The 26,207-nt window shown below is 42.8% G+C and overlaps 2 protein-coding genes across 4 annotated transcripts; both read left to right on the top strand.

The window, feature by feature from the left end:
• Positions 1 to 3,941: 3,941 nt before the first annotated feature.
• Positions 3,942 to 6,962, top strand: LOC112891179 (probable inositol oxygenase). The gene is made up of 10 exons (XM_025958109.1): positions 3,942 to 4,201; positions 4,361 to 4,469; positions 5,182 to 5,468; positions 5,551 to 5,610; positions 5,709 to 5,761; positions 5,896 to 6,018; positions 6,115 to 6,184; positions 6,294 to 6,372; positions 6,482 to 6,563; positions 6,717 to 6,962. The coding sequence occupies exons 1-10, from the start codon at positions 4,171 to 4,173 to the stop codon at positions 6,741 to 6,743; spliced, it is 921 nt and encodes a 306-aa protein (XP_025813894.1). The 5' UTR covers positions 3,942 to 4,170; the 3' UTR covers positions 6,744 to 6,962.
• An 8,759-nt stretch (positions 6,963 to 15,721) lies between these two features.
• LOC112889282 (K(+) efflux antiporter 4-like) lies at positions 15,722 to 25,451 on the top strand. 3 transcript variants are annotated; one of them, XR_003228061.1, is made up of 20 exons: positions 15,722 to 16,357; positions 16,575 to 16,618; positions 18,868 to 18,926; positions 19,032 to 19,104; positions 19,239 to 19,300; positions 19,398 to 19,473; positions 19,605 to 19,679; positions 20,403 to 20,474; positions 20,567 to 20,650; positions 21,379 to 21,447; positions 21,687 to 21,764; positions 21,935 to 22,023; positions 22,293 to 22,389; positions 22,512 to 22,565; positions 23,023 to 23,118; positions 23,280 to 23,485; positions 23,565 to 23,642; positions 24,045 to 24,089; positions 24,689 to 24,781; positions 24,869 to 25,024. XR_003228061.1 is itself a non-coding variant. In XM_025955837.1 (20 exons), the coding sequence occupies exons 1-20, from the start codon at positions 16,027 to 16,029 to the stop codon at positions 24,947 to 24,949; spliced, it is 1,839 nt and encodes a 612-aa protein (XP_025811622.1). In that variant the 5' UTR covers positions 15,724 to 16,026; the 3' UTR covers positions 24,950 to 25,451. The 3 variants fall into 3 exon arrangements, 2 of the variants coding, with proteins under 2 accessions (XP_025811622.1, XP_025811621.1); XM_025955837.1 differs by having other exon boundaries at positions 15,724 to 16,357; positions 23,297 to 23,485; positions 24,689 to 24,775; positions 24,869 to 25,451; XM_025955836.1 differs by having other exon boundaries at positions 15,724 to 16,357; positions 23,297 to 23,485; positions 24,869 to 25,451.
• Positions 25,452 to 26,207: the final 756 nt, after the last annotated feature.

Here is a 26,207-nt window from a genome sequence, read left to right as displayed (position 1 = left end):
AAAAAATAAAAAATCAAAAATAGCAAAATAAAAAAGAAAAAATATTGCACCCAACCAGCCATCACCACAAGCCCCTGTGCTATCCAGATACAACTTTTTTGATGAAATATGCACACTTGCATCATCCGCGGTTCAAACAGCATACCTCAAGCCTCGCACGTACCTTCCTCTCCACCACACTGCAGAGTCACTTATGACTCTATGGGATATGCTATTCTTTTATGTTAAGTCTAAAATTAATTTATAGGGAAAATATTTTTCTACTTTATTCCAAAAATTTATTTAAATCTTTACATATAGCAAAATAAATTAAAAAAGTAAAACTTCTACACTATAATTATTATAAACTATAGATACAAAAAATATGCTAAGTATATTTCAGTGTATATAAAGATCAAGATTGTGGAAATCTCAAAGTATGACTTGAGTTGTACGAGATACTATATAGTCATAGCTATTAGACAATTTCTAATAATTTTTTTAGACTATTAAGTGACCTTAAATAAAAAGTTATCAACTATAAAATTGTAGGTCTCGTTAATCTCTACAATTTTGATATAAAATTTCACTTCATCCGAAGTTATATGAAAAAATTATGAATCTTTTTTGTGTGGGACTATTTGTAGGAGCAGGTCATGCTACTCACACGCCCCTAAAAATGCATTTCTAGGGGCACATGATGATGTCACCCACCCCTAAAAATGGTGGTTATTTTCAGGGATGGATGACGCCATCACCCTCCTCTAAAAATACGTTTTTAGGGGTAGGTGAATTGCTACAGTAACCCTGCTTCATTTGTAGGAACCGTTATCTTTTGATCTGCCCCGAAAAAATAGGACGTCCCTGCAAATTATTTTTTATAGTGAAAAAGATCCACTATATTACCATACTTCAGTATATTACACATGCTTAGCTACTCTCGAAAGAAAATAACACACTTGCTCTATCCCAAAATATAAGACATGGTCACGACAAATATGATTGCTTATACATGAGCGGGCGTTACAAATATTTTCGATGAAGAAGCTATTAAGCGACAGTCTCCTCTTAAGTTCAAGAACGTTTGCCACCATTGATGAGCTCACTCATCCGAATGTCCAATCGATTATGATATTTCAACATATTACCGGAAGGGTTGTATAGTTGGCCATAGTTTTCAAGGATCCTCAGCTGCATGGAAGATGCAACCACCAATTACATGCAATGGATGCATGTTAGCGGCTGGCATCCGCCATATGTTAGGGGCTATCTTTGTCTTGCTTACGTTACGTGGTACACACTGAAAGATGAGTTCACGGTGCAAATGGGATCCCCGTCCCTATCGGCGGCCAGGGACAACCAATGTGTGTTTACCTAGGGAGCCACGGCGCTGCGTCTAACTTCGTATCATCTGTGTTGGCAATACACACGTTAATTCGACAATTCGTCCAATCGAAGGACTTTTGCTAAGCGAAACCAATGATAACAGAGGTTTGGAGAAAAAGATTGCCGTTAGCGGGCCATGTCTATAAAGAAAAGACAAATAAAAAAGTTTAAATTTCGAAAACGAACTAGTACAGTATGATAGTCTGATTTTCAATCCTCAACTACAAAACTAGATAACAAAGGCTATACAACTGTTGAAATCGGACAAATTTTACCCCTTGAATAGTTTCAAAGTTAGATTTTCATTTGTTATAAATTAAAAAAGTTCAAGTTTGATCTCCAAAATTCAAAACTAATTCATTATAATTTAGAAAAATATGAAAGTGGTGGCACATGTTTCTTAAAATGTAACTATATATTTGGATAGAGTACTAATAGATAGATTTTATTTCTAGAAAAATATTATTGCTGGTTTCATATTTTTCTAATTTAAAATAAATTATTTATGTTTTTTATATTAATATTTATTTTCTTTAATTCCCACAAAATGGAAAAAATAACCTTTGAAACCACTCAAGGGGCTCAATTTGCTCAGTCTCAACAGTTGGATGGTTACCTAGAAAGGTTGGAAATCAGACTATTGTGATAGTTGAAGGTGTAAACTAGACTTTTTTTAAAAAAAATAAAAGATTAGACACAAGCCTTTTTCTAACGGTTTCCCCTCCAATCACAAATAAACACCTTTTTAGACATGGCCAGTCCTAGAACACAACTTTGACTACTCTGTTTTTTTTATGAAAATTAACTACTCTGTTGTTGTAATATATTTATAACTTATAGTAAATATGCAAATTTAACACATTTAAAGCAATTTGAAATCAAATTTTGAAATGGCTAATTACGCACAACATAAACATAATTTTCGCATAGTGTTCAATAAAAGCAGTACATATATAAAAGTCGCAAAACCTATGTTTTTTTTGTTTTTTATAATAAAACACAAAGCAATAAGCAACAGCTGAAGTGGCACACTGAAGTAGTGTTGCCCTTGGCTGATCATCTCACGCGCCGAGCTGTTCGGCACATGGCATTGACACCTTGAATTGCGGCGTGCAGCACCTCGTGTCCGAGCTCTATTGAGCTTTAGCCACGGGCGGCCGACAAGTGAGGCACGTCCTACGCGTGTGATGAAGTGAAGCGTCGGTCCCCTGCAGGAGGCAGCCACGCAAAAGCAGATAAGATTCGGCGTGAAACGCGGCAGGCGACACCTTGTGCCAATTGTCGTGTGTAGCGTAGCCGCCGTGTCAAAGATTCAAAGTGCTGAGGTGAACATAGAAGAGCTTAGAGTCAATCCGTATCACTAAACATTTGGAGTGAAAAAGAAATCCTCCCTTGACCTCTGTGAAAGAAATGAGAATCAAGAGCATATGTAAGATAATGGTGTCACCTCATCCATCTCGAGTCAGTCCCTTGGCTAGGAGACCAACCCTAGAGAATTGAGAGATTCAAGAGAGCGACTTTGTAAGATGACTAGATATCCTATGTAACCACGTAACCGATGCTTTAGGTTATCTGAAATTAAAATTTTTCAAACTTTGATTATAAATTTGTTATCTGCATGTTAAGGTTGGATATCTGAAAGGTGTACTAAAAAAATAGTTTCATAACAATATATCTTTATTATAAGTTAAGAAAAATGACCGGTCAAAGCCATGTTCTAGATTTCTGTCGATTGTCCGGAAACATGCTTATTTGTAAATAGAAGTAGGTGGATGCTTAGATCTAAGTACTAATACCCAAAAATTCTAAAGTTTAGCACCAGTCCATCCAAACAGGAGTGCTAATGGGATGAGCTAAAAACTTTAACTAAGACTTAAAAACTTTAGTAAGAGTACGAGTGCAAATAGGTGCTAAAATTTAGCGCTCAACTTTACCTCATCCAAACAGGCTCTAAAACACAGTTCATTCAATATATACATGGACACTGAAGGCTAAAAGACAGAGTGCTTCGGCTTTGCACCAAACCAATAGCCGCAGAACTTTTTGACATGACTCGGAATTACAATAACACAGTGGAAAGCACTCTATTACTCACAATTACAATAAGATAGTAGAAAGCACCGACACATTTCCTCTGTGAAGATAAGCCAACTCCTCCCTCAATCCTACACAACAAACAATGCACATGTTGCAAGGACATTTTCTTCCTTTTCCCTTCCAAGCTGACGCGTATTTCTCATCTCTAGCTAGCTAGATCCCAAGGCTCCAAACACAAAGGAGGAGGAGGCAGAAAAGGAGAGAGGAAAAATATCAAAGAAAATATAGGCTAATATGCAAGCAAGTGCAAGAAGGAGCAGCACCTACCACCAACACCAGGAGCGTGATGAGCCGTGAGGTAGGTGTCGCTGTCATCCATAGGCGCAGCTCCACGCCATGGCTGAGTCACCCGGCGCCCCCAGCGAATCCGATCCCCCCGGATAACGCCACCACTAATCTCTCTCTGTCTCGCCGATCGCCCAATGGATCCCTCGCCTTCTACTTTTCCTCTCCCCCTCTCCCTGCTGCGTCACCCACAGCTGTGCTGCCCGGGACTCGCAAGCTACTGGCTAGGGCTCTGCCGGCGGCTGACACCGGGGCCCCGCGCCCCGGGCCTCCTGCTATAAATACCCTGCGAGTTCTGGCCTCCGGAGACAGGCCACCGCCATTCCCGTTGCCGCCGCGTTCTTGGACTCTGTTTCTCTCGTTGTTGAAGCTCCTGCTGTTTGCAGAGGCTGATCGGGGAAGAAGAAGAAGAAGAAGAAGAAGATGACGATCACCATTGAACAGCCCCAGCTCGGTAATCTCGTCGTCTCAGTTTTTCGCTCTTGCGGAGTTCCTCTGCTCTGCTCTCAAGTCGGGTTGATTTGGGCCCCATGAGACTCGAGCGGCCGGAATTGATGTCGGCGGACAGGTGGATTCGGTGGTGTCATTGGGCTGCGTCCTTTTGTGGCTGCAGATGCGGTGGCGGCGGAGAGGAAGGTCCCCGCCGGCGGCGACCCCGCGGAGCTGGTGCTGGATGGCGGCTTCGCCGTGCCGGACGCCAACGCCTTCGGCAACACCTTCAGGTGAACCAGCCTACCGGTGATTGCTTCTCGCGCGTTCCGGCCAAAACAGATGTTACAGACGCGTCATTTTGTTCATCTTTTCTTTTAAAAAAGACACCTGACGAAATCCACATTTCGACATGGGCGGAAAATTGAGAATAACCACACTTTGCATGAACGGCACGGCAGCGTAAAATCGTCTCGTCAGCAACACGGCTCTCTCGTCGTCGCGTGCACTGCTTGTCAGCCCAACTTGGCAGAACACTCTGTTTGACCCCTGCATTTTGGGGCAGTCTCGTCAAAGCAAAAAGGATTAATTTTGGTTAGTTAAGGGCGTTCATGTGCAGATATTTTGCAAATAAATTTTTAAATCACCAGAAGATAAGGGTTTCCCGCATCTCTGGAGGGAGAAGCGAACGGACAATCTAGAACAAAGGACACACTCCGGCGTGCAATTTGCCAGAGGATTTCTGGTGTCCGCGGCGGTGGGGCCCACACGCGGTGCACCCCACCCCCATGATATTTTCGCGGCTCAGCTATCATGGCCATTCTATTTGTTATAGAACTCCCTTTTTCTTATGAGCCTTTGTTTCTCCTCCTTACCCTGCGTCTCTGTCAGTGTCAGCATGGGCTGGTCTCATTCTTGCATGGTGAATCGAAAAGCTTTTTCTTTGAGAGAGAGGGAAGCTGGCTGGTGCTGTCGTGCTGAGACCCCCAATTCTGGATCCTGCAGGGACTACGACGCGGAGTCGGAGCGGAAGAAGACGGTGGAGGAGTTCTACCGGGTGAACCACATCCGGCAGACGCACGAGTTCGTGTCCCGGATGCGGGCCGAGTACGGGCGGCTGGACAAGACGGAGATGGGCATCTGGGACTGCATCGAGCTGCTCAACGAGTTCATCGACGACAGCGACCCGGACCTGGACATGCCCCAGATCGAGCACCTCCTCCAGACCGCCGAGGCCATCCGCAAGGACTACCCCGACCAGGACTGGCTCCACCTCACAGGCCTCATCCACGGTGCGTGCGTAGCCTTCTTCTTCGTTGTTGTCATTGACTGAAACTTGTTGTGACATGGTAGGTCGATGTCTCTGTTTTTCAGACCTGGGCAAGGTGCTGCTGCACCCAAGCTTCGGGGAGCTCCCTCAGTGGGCAGTTGTTGGTAAGTGAAAGCAGTCTGTCTGACCATTTCGCTTCTACAGATCCGCAAGAACACTGGCTGATCGCCTGATCCACCTCTGAAACTTGTAAAAATTTCAGGTGACACCTTCCCTGTCGGCTGCGCGTACGACGAGTGCAACGTCCACTTCAAGGTACTGAAGCAATTGGAGGATGCAGGCTGCAAAGTGCCCTGCCCAGATAACTGAAAATTCAGTAACCTTAGCTTATGTCTGAATCTTCTGTGTGCTTCCCCAACTCTGAATATATCGACAAATACAATGTGCAGTACTTCAAGGAGAACCCGGACTACCACAACCCCAAGTTCAACAACAAGTTCGGCGCCTACTCCGAGGGCTGCGGCCTCGACAACGTGCTCATGTCATGGGGACACGACGACTACATGTACCTGGTCAGTGCGCGCATCATACAAATTAAGCAATTCTTCGATCAGCCTGCACCTGCAGTGTTTCTGAATGTTCAGAATTATTTTTCCACTTCATCTCAGGTGGCCAAGGAGAACAAGACCACGCTTCCTTCCGCGGGGCTGTTCATCATCAGATACCACTCTTTCTACCGTAAGCTCCCGATAATCTTTTTGTGGCCAGTTATAGAATGAAGTTCCTTTTTGAAAAAAAAGATTATTATAGGTTACTGATTTTCTTGCATTTTTTTAATGTGATTCAGCCCTGCACAAGCATGGAGCCTACACGCACCTGATGAACGACGAGGACAAGGAGAACCTCAAGTGGCTGCATGTGTTCAAGTAAGACAAGCACAGGATCCATCAGTCCCTTGCAGGCTTGATTATCAGCGAGACGTGGACGCTTTACTTACAACTGGTGACTTTACTGTCTCTTATTCCCTTTCTGCAGCAAGTATGATTTGTACAGCAAGAGCAACGTCAGGATAGACGTGGAGAAGGTGAAGCCCTACTACATGTCCCTCATCGACAAGGTATAGCATATGCGCACGCATTGACCTCGCGTTTGGCACCCTCGAATCCTCGATCTGGGTCAGAACACCTCGTCAGTTAACTCTGACGTGTCACAGTGTATGTGCCATTCTGAATTCCTGATGCCATCTTCTTGTCTGAATTTTTTTTTTCAGTACTTCCCAGCGAAGCTGAGATGGTGAAATGGGCACCCACCCTGGAGAGGAACCAAAGAGTTGTTCCAAGTCTCCATGTACCATAGACAAATACAGTACAATGTGCCGTGTATGAACATTTTCATACCCGAGTCGAGTGAGAGTGTACCATTTTGTATCGTGCAGATCAGAGTTCCATGAGATCCCATAGAATTCGAATAAAAGTTGCTGCATCTGTTCTATGCACTAGGTGACTTCGCTGTGCCATCCAAATCATTTTTTTTTAGTTGCTGTACCATCTAAATTCTGGCGTGTGTGAAAGTGCCTGTTGTTCAGCATTCTGGATGGGCTTTCCAAATGCAGCAGCACTGGAAACAGTAGTAGTCCGAGTCTGGTGGTTTCTCGTTGGGCAAGATGAATGAGAGAGAGAGAGAGAGAGAGAGAGAGATTCTTCAAAAAAAAATGAGAGAGAGATCACCTGCTTTGATGGGCTTGAAGCCTGATATTGTGTGCTTAGAAAGGTCCAGGATCCGGCCAGCTGTATAGGGGGGCACCACCCCTCCTGTTCCATCAAAAAAAAAGAAAGGTCCAGGATCCGGCCCAGCTGTATAGGAAACTGATTTTTGAGTCCCCAATGAACTTCAAATTTTACGTGAAATATAAGTAGTATAGAAAAAATTGAAACAGAAAGTTACAGAGCAAATTAAGAAGGTTCATTAAAGAAAAAGAGAATTCCGTCAGCAAGGAGGGAGGAGCTTTGCACGTCAGGCCCAAAATGGCGGGTCTCCTTGATGGGCCTGAAACCTGATACCTGTATTGAGAAAGGCTCTCGATCCGTTCCAGCCCAGCCAGGATCCATCCGCCAAGGAAACCGTACGGTGCAAACAACAGCACAAACGCAGAACCAACACAAGTCACCGCTGGTCAGGTCAGCAGCTGGCGCCGCGGCGGGACGTGACTGTTAGGCCAATGATTGTTATATGAATATCATAAGTAAATATTATCAGTAAATTTGCTGATATAGCAGAATCATTTGTAAGAAGAGGTGTGGAAGAATTTTATAAAATTAGAGATAAGTATTATTACCATAATACTTCGTAATACTTCTCCAATACGGTTACCAAGTTCTCAATCTTGATACATATACGACGACATTTCTCACTAAGATTGATCTTATATATCGCCGAAGGTGACACAACCAACCATCACATGAAGCATTTCTATGTACGATTAAATGGGCCATGAGCCCAATAAACTAGGTCCACAGTTTGTTTAATCTCTATTTCTATCTCTGTCTCTATTATTTCTAAAGCAAACAACGATTTCTTAGTCCGTTGATCGGAGTTCGAATTTGGACAAAGCAATCGGAATTCTAACCAGAACTCGGATAGATCAATCAGAATCCGAATAATGAATACCTCACGCGGTCACGGCACGACCTATACATCCCATGTAGCTCCAAAATTTGTTTAATCTCTACTATTACTGAAGCAAACAATTATTACTGAAGCAAACAATGATTTCTTAGTCCATCAATCGGAATCCGGGTGACCGTATGCTGAGTTAAGGATTCGAAATCATTTAGAATTAGCACTTAGTGAGTAAATTAGAAAAAAATTGAAATTCTCTACCGACACGTACTATATTATTATAAAATATATATAGTATATAATTTATACTTTGATATGACAATCAATATATTTATATGACTTTCCGTGGTAATACGCATGCATACTTGCTAGTTAATTTAAAGCGCGGATCTATTTATGAAGTCATCGACTGAAAAAGGATAGTAGATTATTGCATGTAGAAAAGGACAAAACTGATGATGTTAGCACATATGCAACAAAGTTTATAATTTAAAAAAACCACATATCTTATACCGTGTATCGAAATTAAATTTGGACTACACCGTTGAGTTTCTTACAATAGAATCTTCAAAACAAGACCCACTTGACTATGTTTTGATGATTTTTTATTGATATTTTTTATTGAGTTTAACGAATTTTATAATATCTGTACATCTGGAACAAACTCACGGAACAAAATAATTATACATATCAGACAAATTCTATCAGTTAACTGAACAAATTATCAAACTCATAGAACAAATAAATATATATCAGAAGAAAAATTATAAGAACTCATGTACGCATGAAACAAATTATATAAACTCATAAAATAAATAGTTATATGAATAAAATAGATTATATGAAATAATATTATAAATATATGTATATTTGTAACGAACTTCTTCGCATCATGAATAAAATATTATTAAAGGTGAACAATTTAGCCTCCACAAGAGAACAAATAACTTTAGATAAATTAACAAATTAATTCACATGTTAAATAAATATCTATACAATGAACAAAAATATATTCGGGTTAAAACATAGTAATATGCAAAAGAAAAAAGAAAAAATAAAGACAAAAACAATATAAAAGAAGACTAAGTAAGAGAAAATGATAAATAAATATGAAAATAATATATTATGATCGAAAAGAAAAGAAACAGTCTGAAGAAAATAGAAAAAATAATAAATCTACGTGGTGCATACTGCCACTACCAGCGTTAGCGACGCGCCTATGCGTAATAGGCTGATTCGAAGAAGAAGTTATTAGGTCCAATACGCTAACAAAACAGCCCAACACCGGGCGCGCGCTCGCATAACGTTCCGACCGCGACGCGTGTGAACAACGATGGATGGATCCCCTGGTCTCTCGGATCGGAAGAAGACATGGGTTGGACAAGGAACGGCTCGGTTCCGTGGAGTCCTCCCCGAGCAGAGCAAGGTACCACCAGCTCCTGCGCTGTACGCGAGGGCAGGCTCCAGACGACGGAGCAAACCAAATTAAAGCTGCCTCCCGTGCAGCAGGATCGCGTTGCTGACGCCGACGGCAACTTTTCATTGGAGGAAACGAGGCTAGTTTGGACTACTGCGAGAGGAAGGTGGAGAAGGCTTGGCCGGCACCCAATCGAAAGGACGTTGCTTTTCTCCCTTGCGATGCAATGCAACACTGGGATTTCCTTTGTTTATTTCCGCGCGCCTGCAGGCGTTGACGCGCCGGGTCTCAATCTGAAATGGCTCCTCTGCTTCGTTCGTCAGGTTGGGCGTCTGACCACGATGGATCGAGTGGACCGTGGCCAAACCGAACCTGCAGTCTGCAGACCGTGCTGCTGCCTAGTGCCTACCGGGGAGTGGGGAGGGATCCTGGCCTCCTGGGTGCCCAAGTGAGGGGGGGGGGGGGGGGGGCGGCGGCTCCCACTCGAGATCCCATCGAGGCCCGGCCCGGGCTGGCCATGTGCTAGCCAAGCCACCATCCAAGCGCGAGGTCGCAGCACAACGGTAGTACGGAGAAGTTGTGCCTTGTGCGTAGCGACTACTAGCAGGTCCCGCCCGCCCGCCGCTTTTCGTTTGCGCATCCAAGCCAAACCAGCAATAATTCTCTCCCAGTGCTCCGCTCGCCGACCAAAACCACCGCGTCGCGCTCGCTCCCTCCACGCTGGCCGGATAGTTTGGCCCTCTCCCATCCATCCAGCGAAGAAAAGGCGAGCGCGCCGCGCAGTGGTGAGGCGGTGGCAGCGACCACCACTGCAACTAGCTGGGGTGTGTGTGTGGGGGGGCGGGGGCGAGGCGAGGACGATACGATCTCCGTTGACGCATGGATCGGATCCTCGTCCTCCTGGAGAGTGGAGGCGGCGATTGCTCTACTGGTGCTGCGTCGTGATTCTGATCCTTCCGACGGAGCGAGTGCTCGTGCCCATGCTGCCATGCATGTGAACTGATCGAGAAAATGCGCAGCGTCGGCGTGCGGAGGAGGAGGGAGAATGAATGAATCATTTTGGCTGGTTCGATTCCTACTAAATATTGCGGAGTTACGCTTTCATCTCACATTGCCTCAGATTAAGGCATTTTAGTTATTATGCTGACACTAAATGCTAAAACGCAAGGTCGGGCTATAACATTTAGCAGTGGACTCCTCTAAAGCTATAGACAGCTATAGTGGGATATAGCTGCAGTTATTTCATTTAGCGATTTTGCAAAAATGTTAAAATTTTCAATTAATTATGCATAGAAATTTGGAATTAAGTAACTTTTATACAAATACAAATACTCAAATATATGTTTGTGCTCTATAAGTATAAGTCTTCAGATCCATTATTTCATAACCGACAATATAGTTTGAATTTTAAACGAACAGCATTATATTTAGCCTACACTAATACACTTATAGGCCTTCAATGCAAGGACAAAATGTATCATCAGCACGCGTGATCATTTGTTATTAAAAAATTTAGCGGCTACGCCAAATAGCGGCATGTAGTAGTGCTAAAGTGTCGTAAGCGGCAGTACCGGAAACAAATGGTGATATCGTAGTGCCATGCCACTGAAAGCTATAGCCAGCTATTTGCAACCTTGCTAAAAGGTTAAATAAGATATTGTTTGTGAAATGCTAAATATAATACGGTGAAATTCTGACTAACACATATCCGTATTGGACACAATGAATACATATGATTTCGCTTGCACAACCGCGAACACAGCGCATCTGAATTATGTCACCCTTTACAAAACCTGCTCCTTTTTCCTTCTTTTCCTCTGCATAAGGAGGTGTGCTAAATAATGTGAAGCGCGAACTACAAAAGTCGGAGTGCTTACTACAATAACTGGATCCGGACATTATCTCTGCAGAATGTGCTAAATTTAGGAATACTACGCAAGAAGAAAAAATGAGTTAAAAAAGAAAAAAATGTAAATTCAAGTGTCCCAACATGACGGAGTTATATAACAACCCCGAAACATAGAAGACTTCCCATTATATGGTGTTTTGTATATTTAGGGGGTGTTTGGAACGTAGGAAAATCAAAGGAATTTCGTGGGAATTCAATCCAGAGGAAAGGAAAGTAAGATAGGTGTTTGGAATACAGGAAACCATCGTTCCTATCCTGAGGAAAGGAAACAATGTATGTGTATTTCACGGGAAAGAAATCCTTTGGTCCAAGCCAAGGGAATGAAACTCGCGCGCTCTCTCTCGGTCTGTCTCTCACACGAGCTCTCTGGTCCTCTCTCCCTCCCGCCATGGTTCCCCAGCCCTAGACAAGAAATTGGCGCGAATCCACCTAAAGATGGCGAATCAGCGGCCAAGTACCGCATGTGCTCAACGGAATCGCCCTCCTCTCCCTGGTCCCCTTCCATCCACGCTGGATTCGAGTGGTCAATCTGGAAGGGATGAAGAGATTTCTTCACAAGGAACAGGTAACAGATTAGATCCATGTTCTTATTCCCCTGCTCCATATCTTCAAGAAGAGGCCGGCCGGGTGAGACACAGGGTGGAATGGGAGGAGCGGTAGGAGGACTGGAGGAGAGATACGTGGCGCGCGCTGCCGATGGGGGCAACTTCGTCTCGAACGCGCGGCGTCGGCACCAGCCGGAGTCGGAGCTGCGGTCGCCATCATCGGCCTCGCTGAGACGGCGTACCGCGACGGCAGGGCCGTGACTCTTCCCCACGAGCAGCTCCTCCAGCTCCATCCCGAAGCCCCCGCGGCTCTTCCCCACGACGTAGGCTGATGAAGTCGTGGAACACCTCCCCGCCACTGTGCCGCTCCTCGCTGCCAGGGAGTGTCACCGGCCGGCCACCGCTTTACTATTCTTTGTACAGTTTATCTCTTTCAGAAGCTTTACTATTCTTTGTATGCTTTTAGTTCAGATACGTGTTTATCTTATTGGGCTATTATATGTTTCTGGTCAGGCACAAAAAATAAATCTGGTAGAGCAAACTGGAATCATCAAAGGATTGTTTATCTTATTGGGGTATTAAAAGATCATGATGTGCCTAGATACCGAACAAACAATGCATGGAGCAAGGAGGCATGGAAGAGTATTACAGCTCAGTTCAATACAAACTTTTCAACAGAGTTCACTGTATCTCAAGTAAAACAAAAGGAGCAGGATATGAAAAAGGAGTACCGAGTTGTAAAAGATTTGTCCGCAGAAAGTGGTTTTGGCTGGGATTCTGATAGGATGATGGTTACAGCACCAGATGACGTTTGGAAAACACTAGATTCACGTAGAAACAAAGAATCCCTTCTTCGGTGGCGAGACAAGTCATTTCCGTACTATGACGACCTGTTTGCTCTCTATGATGGTAAGTTGCAGTTTGTGAGTTTAAATCAGTTTTATTGACTGCACGCATTACTACTTGTATATATAATGGTTCATATCATTTATGCAGGAAGATATGCTGAAGGAAGAAGCTGCCGTGGAATGGATCATTATGCAAACAGGGAAAAACAATCTGTAGGAGTAGCAGGAGCATCTACACCATCATTTGAGGTCCCTAACGTGCAATTCCATTCACCAGCACCTAGTATACGTGCTCCATGTGCATCATCATTGAATTTTGAATTTGAAGAAGGGGGAAGCAGGGATGAAACCAATTGGTTTGGTGCTGATGCATTTAGTCAATTCTCAGACCAAGTAAATAACTCAACATTTCTTGAGTCATTAGAAGGACCACAAGAACTACATCCTGCTGATCTTACATCTAGCTTAGACCATTGTCCAGAAACACCATGCATGAATTCCAGGCCATCTAGTTCTACTCCACAAGTACCAGATAAAAGGCGAGCAAAAAAGCAAAAAACCAACAGTACTAGTTCTGTCAATGATTTCCATGAGAGGTACCTAAGGCTAAAGAAAGAAGAGATTGATCGATTTACAGCTATTGAGGAGAAGAAAATGGAAGATCCATACAGCATCAAAAATTGTGTTTCAGCACTTGAGGGGATGGCTGAAGAACTCCTTATGGAAGAAATGATTAAAGCAGCAGACATTTTCAAAGATAACCCACCAGCCAGGGAAGTGTTTCTCTCATTTAGTACTGATCAGTTTCGACTGGGTTGGTTACGCAAACAACTTTAGTGACTATAACAAAGTTTAGACTAGCTTTTGCAACTAGGCAGGTACACGGCATGTTTATTTTGTGATATGCTGCTGTAGTACTAACTATTACAGCAATGGGTAGCTTGACTTTTGTAGAGTACTGACACAACAGTGCTCATAGTAGCAGAACTGATAATTAGTATGGTACAAATTTCAGAACTATCTCTACCTTTGACTTGATCGTCTTGTAATGTAATCTTCCCACATCCTCTTAGCTATGTCATCTCGCATGTCATTTCCTGCTTGGCGCACATTGTTGAACATCGGCACATCACTATTATAATGATCATCTCCTTGTGGTACTTGCATCATGTTCTGTTCATTGATATCTGTAGTGGCTTCTTGGGGCAGTGACAAATCCCCATTGTGTAACCGTATAAAATTGTGAGTTACACAACAAGCTACAGCAATGTCAACTTGTGTACTAATGTCATATAATGTGGCTGCTTTCAATATGGGATACCTTGTTTTTAGTATGCCAATAATTCTCTCTACATGATTTCTTAGCTGAGCATGTCGGAGGTTGAACAATTCCTTATAGTTCTGTGGTTTTTGTGCTGCTCTTCCCTGTTCTTGTAAATGATATCTTGTTCCGCGATACGGAGCGAGGAATTCTGGGGTGTTAGCATAACCTGCATCTACTAGATAAAATTTACCAGGTGGCACATTAAATCCATGGTTGAGTGCATCTTGGAGAACTCTTGCATCAGAGGCTGACCCCTCCCATCCAGCATGCACATGAACAAATTTTAGATCAAAGTCACAGGCCACCATGACGTTTTGTGAAAGCCCTTGTTTTCTGTTTCTATATGGCTCTTGTTGTCCAAATGGAATGGTCACAGGGATGTGAGTGCCATCTATTGCGCCAATGCAGTTCTGCACATATTATTCTAGAATTAGTATCATACTTAATTCAGAGTTTGTATTGCTATTGCAGTAAAAAAAATTACCTCAAAGTATGGAGAAAATTTTGGTTGTCTTAATATACGATGTGGATGTAGAGAAGGTGGACGTATATAGTTGCATGTCAATTGTGTTAGAGCATACAATACTGCTCCAAAGTGACGGCTAATTGTCTCTCCACTGTGCTGAAATTGATCTTGCAATGTTCGATTGCTAGCATTCTTTGACACTGCATATAGAAATATGCCTAGCTGTTCTTCTACCGATACATACCTTGAATCGGCAAGAAGATTACTTTCACGCATTCTTCTGGCTAATGCTTGAAATATCTCTCTCTCCATGTGGAATCTGTTTCTACACAAGATTTCATGGCCAGTCAGAGTTTCATGCACAAATGTGGCACCATCCCTACATGAAGTATGCACTGCTTGTTTTTGTGATGCTTGAGAAGAACTATCTTCTTGTAATGTGGGCCAAATGCAGAAGATGAACTCATCATCATTTTTGGATCTACGATGGTAGTTTGAATCCATGGGAAAAATTGTATTTGGTGTGCTGTCGGTGGGTGTGAGTGGCTGATGGCCTATATGATGGTGCATGTCGCATGAAGTGTGTCAATTATATAGGAAGAGGTGAGTGCAACGGCTAGTGCGGCAAGTGTACGCAGAACTGACATGCAACGGCTAGTGTACAAGCTAGCTTTTCCTTGACATGCAACGTTCATATGTGCAACGGCTAGCTTTTCCTTGATGTGCAACGGCTAGTGTATAAGTTCAAATATTATTAAACGTTTCCTGCAATCCAAACACCAAAAAATCTTGTTTCCTCTGTTTTCAATTCCTGTGGTTTCTTCACTTTCTCAATTCCTATGTTTTCTCTATTCCTGTACTTTTTCCTATTCCTGTGTTTTTCGTTCCTGTGTTCCAAACAGGGCCTTAGCATATATGGAGTCATATAGCAATTGAGATACTACAAATATTCATAGTACTTGCTGATATATCTTTGTCGAATAGTGAGGAACACCCTAATACCCGGTACAGCTCATATAGATCTGTGACCTATCCATATATAAGCAACTACTAAACAAAGCGTGCAAATCGCTGAAGTGAGCACCTAACTAACTCCATAAACAAAATAAGCCCCTACAAATTGCCGACCTTCCCCGCGGGCAGGCTCCACCAGCGCAGCACAGCACCCTTGGCCTGGCACTCCCCCTCCTCGCCGGCTTGCTCACTTGGAGGCGAAGTCACCAACAAAGCAAGCGTCTCCCTTCTCTCTCTCTCTCTCTGCGTGCGCGTGCGCGAGCGCGAGCGCGTGCGTCCCTTCCCCGGCACGAGCGGCGCACACCGTCACCGCCACGCCCACGCGCCGCCCCCCTTCCAGAAAATCTAAACCCCAGCGGGGCCGGCTGCCGGCCAGCGCCAGCCAGACCACACCGATCCCTCCCCGCCGGCCAGCCAACCCCCCCACCCTCGCCGGCGATGCTGCCGCGTCGCCGCAGCCGCCCGGGCTCATCCCTTCGGCTCCTCGTCCTCGGCGCCCTGCTCCTGGCCGCGGCAGCCGCATTCTCCCCCGCCGCCGCCGCCGCCGCCGAGGCCGCCGGCGGGCGCGAGGCCCGCGCGGGGAAGCAGGAGGCGGAGGCCCAGGCGGAGGCGGAGGCGCGCGGGGACCGGGTGGCCGTGGCAGAGGCCGGCGGCGAGGTGGCGGCGCAGGGCAATGCGACGGACAACAAGGAGGGCAGCCTCGCTGACATGATCGACCGCGCGCTGGAGAAGGAGTTCCCCGAGTCCGAGGGCGAGCAGGGCGGCGGAGGTGCGTGGATCTGCCCACCCCCGCGGGATCCCCCGCGCGGGATCTGGTTCTGAGGGCGCGGGGGCGATGCGGTGGCGCGTGTCGGTGCCCTCGGTGCCCGTCCCGTTCAGATCTCGGCCTCGGTGGTTGGAGCGTCTGGGGATTGGGGGGCGTTGAGAATGGAGGTCCCGGGTTGGGTTTGGGCTTGCTCGTGCTAATCTGTGCTCTGGTTTTGCAGAGACCGACCCCGGGAGCTTCAACAACACGGTCGCTGAGAAGCAGGTCAGTTCATCGCGCCATTTTTTTTGTGTGCTGCCGTTTTGATTGCAGGAGTTATGATTCTGAATAAATTCTGTGATTCAATACTTACTGAACATTTGGGCCTGGCAGAACTTGGTTTGGGGGGATTACTCATCACTTGCATGGTTGAATTTGTGAATGAAACTAGTTTAGATGCTGTCGTTTTTTTCAGAAGATGGGATGCCTAGATTTGATGGAGTTGGCTTTTGAACTGGGCTGTGGCTGAATACTACACTTTGAATCTGTTGTTATGATGCCTTGACCATGTCGTTAGTGTATTGTAATATCCAAGCATTCAATGGTCCCTCCATATGGCATCATTGCGTTGCTTTTGGTCCCTTTGGCCTAGTACTAGTATGTAGTATGTAGCTTTTTGACTTGATGCGCTTTGAATTGACATTTCCTAGTGCTGACGAGCAACGGCAATATTTTGGTTGGTATTTATTTGTACTATACTTTGTAATAATAATTAGTATATGACTGAATGTTTGTGGTGCAGGTAAGCTACTGTTAAGACAGTTAAAACTTGTTATGGTACATCTAATCTGCTATAGGAAAACCTAGTTTTGAATACATTCCCTAGCTCTGTCCCCACTGGACTTCTGTTAGACATCTGGTACCCCCAGTAGATAAAGATGGTTCCATTTCAATACCTTCTGATACCTTTACACATTTGTTACTTTCTCAATTCTCAATATACTCTATTTTTCTATTTGAAGCATACCATATAATCTGCATGATGCACATTGGCCTCAAGAAAAATGTAGTCACATCACCTATTTTCTCAGACAATAACATAGTGATTACTATTTCGATATTGTAGAACTTTAAACACATATATACGCTCTAGATTTACTCCCTCCATTCTCATATGATGGGCACATTTCAAAAGAAAAAGTTTTCACATATGATCGGCATATATACTGGACAGTGCCTCGTGGGGGATGCAGCGCGCCGTCTCGCATTTACTCCGTACCACGCGTGGGAACTGAATCGTCAGCTCAATGTACTCGTTTGCATCTGTTAGGCCATCAACCTGCACTGCTAGCCCATCTTTCTTCTCAGCTCTCCCGTTTCCCTTCTCACCTGCTCCCTCTGCAACTGGTCGCCATGGAAGCAGACAAGGAGGCTGAGCGCCATGGCATTGAGGCTGTCATCTACAACTCTGATAACATCCATGTCGTGCTCGACTCCTTCGCCAGCGAGACAGAAGTGCCTGATTCCCTCGGCGTCATCGACGTCAACACTGTTGCCGGTGCCGAGAGCAACGTTTTCCACCAGCATCAGTTCCTCCGACAGCAACTCTTCCATGAACAGCGTCAGGTGTTCCTTCACGGCATCCATCCTCAGGCACATGTATTGCATCGCTAGCAGATCCTCTTTCTCCATGAGCTCCTCCATCAACAATGCCTTGCTCATGATCAGAACCACCTAGGAAAAAAAACACAAAGTAAATAAGAAGAACCAAGAACGCTATTAAAATTGAGCAAAAGTAAACAAAATCAACAAGTACCTTCATCAGACCACACCATGGCATAGTCGAGTTCATTAGCAGGACCATCCCAGTCACCAATTTGATCCCAATCTATGGGTGGCTCAGCATTAAGGTCTAACCCTTGTGCTGCCATTTTTTTCCCTATTTGGTGACTGACAGAGGCAGGGATCGGAGGAGAATGACTGAGGACTGGCATGGTGACCTGTATATATTGATGGTGATCCATCAGTTTCGATATTTGGATTCAAAACGAAATCAGCTTAGGCGGGATTGTTTTGGCGGAAAGGAAAGGAAAAGCAGTGCGGGAAGGAAAGAATAGCGTGCAGGTGGGAGAGAATCCGTGCGGAAAAGGAAAGTTGCGTGCGAAAAGGAAAGAAAACGTTGCCGTCGTGGAGAAAATCTGTGCGGAAAGGAAAGAAGGGCGTGCGGGATGCAAAATCGTTTTGCATGCACGTTGGACGGGGGCGGCTTGGCGTGGACACCGAAGCGTTGCGAGTTTAACAGCTGGTTTTCATGAGGAAAATCTAATGACAGGAGTAAACGGGATGATAAGCACACTTGTTTGCCTTGGTCATTGAACCAAGAGAAAATGTGCCCATCATATGAGAATGGAGGGAGTACATAGCTGCAGTGCATTTTTCATGTTTTTTTTTCTAGTATTTAGAAAATTGTTTGTTCTTGCATATATCAAATATGTAATGCGAACTGATCATCTTGTTCCATGTATTCATACCAGGGAGTTCTTGAAACTGTGGCTAGAAGAGTAACAAAGAAGAATGAGACCAAAGATAACAAGTATGCCACAAACCCACACTTCAATTTGTTTTTTTGATAGATGGAATTGACCTTAGATTCAGAATCTGTAATAGAGCTTAAAGCTTGTAACTCCTTTCCCTCAAGGTCATTTCCTTTTAAGGAGGTTTTCTTGGATCGATCTGAGCAAGAGGATGTCCCTACATTGATTGATCGAAAGGTGCAACCACATAAACTGTTTGGTATTTTCTGCCAGTTTACTGCATATGCAGCATACATGCAGGCACAGAGTTGAGGACATGATGTTATCTTTTGTTTACTAATAGTTCTGTGTTGCTCCAATCTTCACTGCAGGATAATGTTTTTATCATATCAAATCCAAAGTCAAAATACCCTGTGCTGCAGTTGGACCTTAGGTATGCTACTAAATGTTCAGTATTTGAGGCGATTAATGAAAATATCTTTCCTTCATGTAAACTTGATTGTTAAATGTATATTATAATATTATTGTAGGTTGATATCAGACCTTGTTGTTGTTATCGTGTCTGCCACGTGTGGTGGAATCGCCTTTGCTTGCCTTGGACAACCTGTGAGTACCCTACTTTTATTTTCTCTAATTTCTACATCATTATGAACAACTGGAAACATAACTTTTCTGTTTGAAATGATGCATATTGCAAGGTTAAGCTATGTAAACCTACAATTCAAAATATATTGCAGGTGATTACAGGTTATCTACTTGCAGGATCTATTATTGGGCCTGGAGGCTTTAGCTTTGTCAATGAAATGGTGCAAGTAAGGTGCTTTAACCTTTGTTTTTTGTTTGTTAAGTGCTAAATCTCTTTGGCTTCCACATTTGGCATGCTCTTGTGCTCAGTTGTTCACTCCTTGACTCGGTAGCAAGGCCTGCTGCTTCGGATGTACATAATTAGTTTTAACAAGATAAAATAGGGTGCCTGTGCCATTAATTTACTTCTGATGGTTTTGTACTCTATATGGTTGTGGATGACCATTTTGTTTTTTTGGCCTTTAATGATCATTAGTTGAACTTATTAGGACAAACTTTGTAACTAAAGGTTGAAGTTATAGATCTGTTCTCTCTGTAAGCTGGTATAGTATAGTGAAACTTATTTCTGGTTAAGGATTAACAAAAAATTAAAACTTGTGTACCAGAGAGCTTGCCAGTCAGCTGGTGCTGAATATATGTATGCTTGTACTGACTAAGAAAGTTCAAACAAATTTATTTTTATGTATATGTTCACAGTTCTTATATATGTACATTTCTTTAGCATGGTAGTCAATTTTCTACTTGGATAATTTTTTGCTCCAGCTTCACCATTTCATACATCTCGGCTCCTTTTGAATATCTTGCATGTGAATTCGCGCCTCCTTGACCTCCTGATTGCTGCTATTCTGTGCTGCCTATCCAGTAATGTGTTGATAGAGTTGATAAGATGTACACAAGTATTTCATGTTCTTAAGTATGACATTTCTTACATTCCACTATTTCTTTTCCAGGTTGAAACAGTAGCCCAGTTTGGTGTGATATTTCTCCTATTTGCTTTGGGACTTGAGTTTTCTACTGCAAAGGTATTCTACCTTCAATATTCCTTGATATATTAAGTTGGTAACACAATTTGTGATCAGAAGTTAACATGTGTGGTGTTTTTACATTGCCTCAGCTTCGAGTTGTTCGTGCTGTTGCTGTTCTCGGAGGATTACTCCAAATTATGCTGTTCATGTTTCTTTGTGGTATCTTGGCTACAGTATGTTTTCGTCTCTGTTGTCTACATTATGATTTGCACTTAGGTGCTCTTTGTTTTGTACATTGTGTAAAGCTCGTTATCACACTCTCTTTGAAGGGAATTCTATTATCCTGTGCACCGTATGTCCAAGTATCAAATAATTAATTGCTTCATAAAATCTTATCAGAATAACAATATTTGTTGCATCCTTTGCTTGTTTGAACTTACTGCCAGTAAAAGTGACTACATCTAAAATATATAGTAGAAGTAGCCTAGTCAAAAGCTTTCTGCAATGCATTTTCCTTTCTTCATGGAGGTCATCATTCTTTTATCCTGGAGCATTTGGACAACAAGAAACAACTTCATTTTCAAAGGAATTCAGCCATCCATCCAGAATATGAAAGCTTCTTTTATTCATGAGTTTGCCATGGTTATCCATAGGGCAAAACAGAAGTACTTCCCAGGCATCAAAATATGGCTAGATAGTGTCTTAGTTTCTTTTCTCTTTGCTCTTTCTTGTAACATAAACACTTCAGTTTGTTTTTTTTAATATATAACCAGTAGGGGAGCTCTCCCCTCCTGTTTCATAAAAAAAAAATTCTGCAATGTGCTTCCCAGTGTTCTTGCGCAACAATTGATGCATTTTCCTTGCTAGGCATTTTTCTTTGTAGGATTATATTTCCTCGTTTTTTTTCCATTCTTTATTCCAAAGAGCATGGCTCACAGATCTTTGTGTGGTGTGTATGCAGCTTTGTGGAGGCAAAACAAAAGAAGGTGTTTTTGTTGGTGTTCTTCTTTCTATGTCTTCAACGGCTGTGGTAAGTATCTGGTCAATCACCTTGATTTAGACATTTATTATTGCGAAATCATAGATCGAACTGACGAATTGGCAAAATGATGTTTGACCTCTCAATATAATATGCATTGGATGTTCTATCACTTGCAATTGCAGTAAGCTCGTACTGTACATGTCATTTGTTGTCATTCTTGGTGCTGCCTATGTGCCACTTGTACTTGGTTATCTATTTGTTAAGTATGGCATTTTTTGTATATGAAGGTATTAAAATTTCTGATGGAAAGAAACAGTATCAATGCTCTTCATGGCCAAGTCACAGTCGGAACGCTTATATTGCAGGTCTCCCATATTTTCTTCATCTTCTTTTTTTTGCAAGACACATTTGTAAACATGCTAGTGTCTGCCCTTGTTAAGAATTAATTGACTTTCAAGACTTCATTTTTTTAAAAATAAAATCTGATATCTCAGTTTTGTGACAAGATTCCTTAATCCTTATTCCCTTCCCTCAGGATTGTGCTGTTGGTCTTCTGTTTGCGCTTCTTCCAATTTTGAGTGGTACATCTGGGCTTCTTCATGGAGTTGCATCAATGACGAAGTCGTAAGTGCAGCATTTCCGTTCCCCTTTTGCCCTAAAATACTTTACTTGCCTTTATATTTTAATTTTCTTTTACAATGAACTGGATGTTTACTTGGTTTGTGCACTTGACAACAGTGCTTACCTTAATAGTTTATGATCTGTTTTGCATCTTGCACTTGAAATTTGAACCTGTATTGCCCATTGCATATTTTTTAAATGAGCCTGTAAAAGTATTATAGGATATAGTCAGCTGTTGAATCAATTTTTTATGATACAAAACTTCTTCTCAGGCTGGTGGTATTGATAACGTTCCTGGCCATTCTCTCTATCCTTTCCCGTACTGGCGTTCCTTGGTTTCTTAAACTGATGATAAGTCTTTCATCTCAGGTAAAGTTTAATCGGGGGCCAAAGCAGTACATATTTTTCACCGAGCAATTGTATTGAATTTATTTTTCTAGAAAATTCTTTGCTGTAATTGTAATGATCTGGTTACTCTGCATTTCACACAGACAAATGAACTATACCAGCTGGCAGCAGTTGCATTCTGCTTGTTATTTGCTTGGGTGAGTTTCTGCTACTCATGAACTGTTATGTAGTGAAAACCTGTGCAGTAACATAGAACAAGATCTTTTCTTAATACTTATAAATTGTGAGTATGTGCTTACATGTGATAAAACCTGTATTAAAGTCATGTTTAGATGGACAACTATAGGTGTGCTGCAAATGCTAACTTCACTTTTATAAATTTTGATTTAGCTTATCAATTTTAGTGAATATGTAATTCATATCCAACTATTCATCCAGTACCTTTTCTGTTCCATTCAGATTGTAATACTGTTTTTTTCACTAGTTACCTTTTTCAACTTACAGGCCATTCCTCCTTTTTTGTTGCATTGTTGGTTTACTCTCATAGACGATGCGTCTTTGTCATGTCTTTACTTGTAGTCAGAAACTGTATAATTTTAAGGGTATGTATTCTCAAATTATTTGTTCACATGAGACCAACCTTCTATGATGCAGTGTAGTGATAAGTTGGGCCTGAGTCTTGAGTTGGGTTCATTCGCAGCTGGAGTAATGATATCAACGACAGACCTTGCACAACATACTCTGGAACAAGTAATTTATTACCTACACCTTTCATTTTGTTTTGCTTATCCCATTTTTTTCAAACTTAAGAGTGGAACTACTATTTAGTTTGATCTTTCTCTTACTGCTGGTGGCAAATTCATAGCTAGACTCTTGTAGTTAGTAATTCATTATATGTTCTCTTATTTCAGGTTTGTTCTTTCTGCAGATCGAACCTATCCGCAACTTTTTCGCCGCTCTTTTCCTTGCCAGCATTGGGATGCTAATTAATGTCCATTTCCTGTGGAACCATGTGGATATACTCCTTGCAGCTGTAATTCTGGTGATCACAGTAAAGACATTTATTGTTGCTATTGTCGTAAAAGGGTTTGGCTATGGCAACAAAACATCTCTTCTTGTAAGTCTTCCATCTCTGTTTGAATGCACTCACATCTGCCATTGCTCATACAGTCAGTTACCTCTTGTCTCTTTTATAGGTCGGCATGTCTCTTGCACAAATAGGAGAGTTCGCTTTTGTTCTCCTTAGCCGTGCTTCAAGCATCCATCTGATTGAGGTTATTTCTTGATATTATGTTCCATTTTGGTGTTGTACCATAGGCAAGCACCATGGTTATCCATTCATAGTGCAGCAAAACCTCTTAGTTTCTGGCTACTCCCGTCTCTATCTTCTCTCGTAGCCTTACATGTTTTGTTCCGAGAACTTAAAGCCAGGGGTAGCTTACTCTTGTAAGCACTGATGTACCATGAACTAGCTTGCGATTGCTAAGCTTAACTTCAACATGCCTAAATATTTTGATTCTATTAATATTAACTACTTATTATGCTTCCTAGTGTAGTCTGTTGGTACTAATCCCTATTCGGTTGCCCACCCCCAATGAGGCAGCACTACTGTTTTTCAATTTATTCAATTTTAGTTGGTGTTGATGGCATCTGACAGCTGAATTGGTTTTCTACAGGGCAAGCTATACCTGCTTCTTCTTGGAACCACAGCACTTAGCTTGGTATTTGCATTATCTCTCCATTCCTTTTGAGCCATGCATTGTATCTCGATAAACATTTTAATTCAAACTTTCAGCGCAAATGAGACTAGCACATTTTGTAGGGAAATTTTCTTCAAGAGAATAGTTTCTTTGTTATTGGACTCTGGAGAGTTGATTTCATATAATGCCACCCACAACAGTGAAATTACCTGAGATATGCCACACTTCATTTCTTTTGCAACCTTTTTCCCATTTTTTACTTTATGAAAGGACACAGTACCCATTGGGCCAGTTCTGTGCTTCTGTTGAGTTCAGGATCCATACTTCTAGAAGCCCAACTAGTACGAACCCAGATGGATGTGTTGCAAGAGCACGCCAACCTGGGTCAATGCACACTAGTAAGGCCATTAAAGAAAACTAAGAATAAATTAAGGGGCGTTTTGAGATAGTTTTACATTTCTAAATGACAGTTTGTGAACAGCACCATTCTAACTGGCATTGCCTAAAAAATGTTGAGAACATCATGCTCACCCTTTTGTCATTTGATTCATCCTAAACATCTGATGACCCTGTGTTTCATCAAACATAAATGGGTTACTGACTGGTGTGTACCTCTGCAGGTGACGACACCTCTGCTATTCAAAATGATCCCAGCGGTGGTCCACCTTGGGGTTCTTTTGAGATGGTTTTCTGTTGATAGCAATCAGGTGGAGGTACACGTTCATATCAATTGAGTTCATCTATTGATTGTTTTACTCCGGAAATGTTTGCCAATCAATTCATCGGTTCTTCCTTTTCAGTTGGGCCTGAAAAATGATGGCCTCCGCATCGATAGCGGCAAGCGCATAAATTTGGTAGTCCAAGGCTCACATGACTCATGACATTTGACACGCTGCAAGCTGCTTTTTTTGTGGCTTAAGTTTACAAGCTCTGTAAAGTATTTTCGCCGTTCCGAAGAGTTTGTAGCAGGTATACAAGGGTGGTGGCAAGAGACTCAACTCTGATCTCGCTCCCAGCTCGAGATCTATCCTCCCCCCATCATGGCGACTGCAAGGGCAATTGGGTTTGCCATTTTTGAGAGCGCAGTGTCTGTGAATGATTGGTGCTGTGAGTGGCTGTCGACCCCAATTGAGGGTTTCGTGTAACATAAGAATGTATGGTGATTAATTGATTGGATTAGCTTGATAGGATGTAGGCCTGATGGTTATGCCCATTGTATTCATTCAGCAAAAGTGTGTATCATCACAACACGAAAAGTGTGTAACGACAAATATCCATCAGATCACGAATTTTGTTATGTGGACACAGCATTCATTTCCGTAACTTACGACAGTTGATGAATTCTCATTAAGGAAGGCTTCTACATTCCCTGATCCAGGAACTCATCTGTTGGAATTCAGAGTGTAGGACTGCAATTATTGGTGTACGAATTATACATGTACCAAATACTTGTACATAAGAATTGCTCCTTGGATTAGATAGCATCTTAAGCGTGGCTTGATTGTTTTTGGATGCAATTCTATGAGACGGATAAACACAAGTATGGTGTCGTCAACTTATATATCAGCACCTCCTACACAGCGTTGTTACTTGCTACGTCACAGGTGTTTCATTTCCTCTTGATTTCTTGGACACTTCACTTTCTTGCTTAAGTTGCAGGCATCAAGTGAACGTAGGGTTCAGAATTCAACTGAACCAAGGACATTGCAACTATCAGTGTGCGTTCCTATTAATATAGCAGAACGCGTTTCTATTAATATAGCAGAAGAAAATATAAGATTATAGTCCATAGTCCTGGAGGCCACGATCATGCAACCAAAAAAAAAAACCTAAAAAAAACAACTGACACGCCGCAGGCTGGCAACACCACCACATCCGCTGCCAACGGAAACGACCAAGCACTGAACCAGCCGCCACCAAGCGAGATCGACCGCCGCTAGGCCAAAGAGGTAGCAACAAGCGCAGCGCTCTGCCTGACTTAGATCTGATGAGGTTAGATCGACGTGTCTTCATGATTGTAATATGTTTATGTTGCAGATGGTGTGAACACATGCATGAGCAGGACAGGATCTGATGAACACATGCATCACCGAGACCAGAACAAATCTGCTATACCTTTTCAGATGTTACAGTTGCTTG

Source organism: Panicum hallii, chromosome 4, assembly GCF_002211085.1.
Source record: "Panicum hallii strain FIL2 chromosome 4, PHallii_v3.1, whole genome shotgun sequence".
Taxonomy (NCBI): domain Eukaryota; kingdom Viridiplantae; phylum Streptophyta; class Magnoliopsida; order Poales; family Poaceae; genus Panicum; species Panicum hallii.
This window is presented reverse-complemented; position numbering and strand designations above follow the sequence as displayed.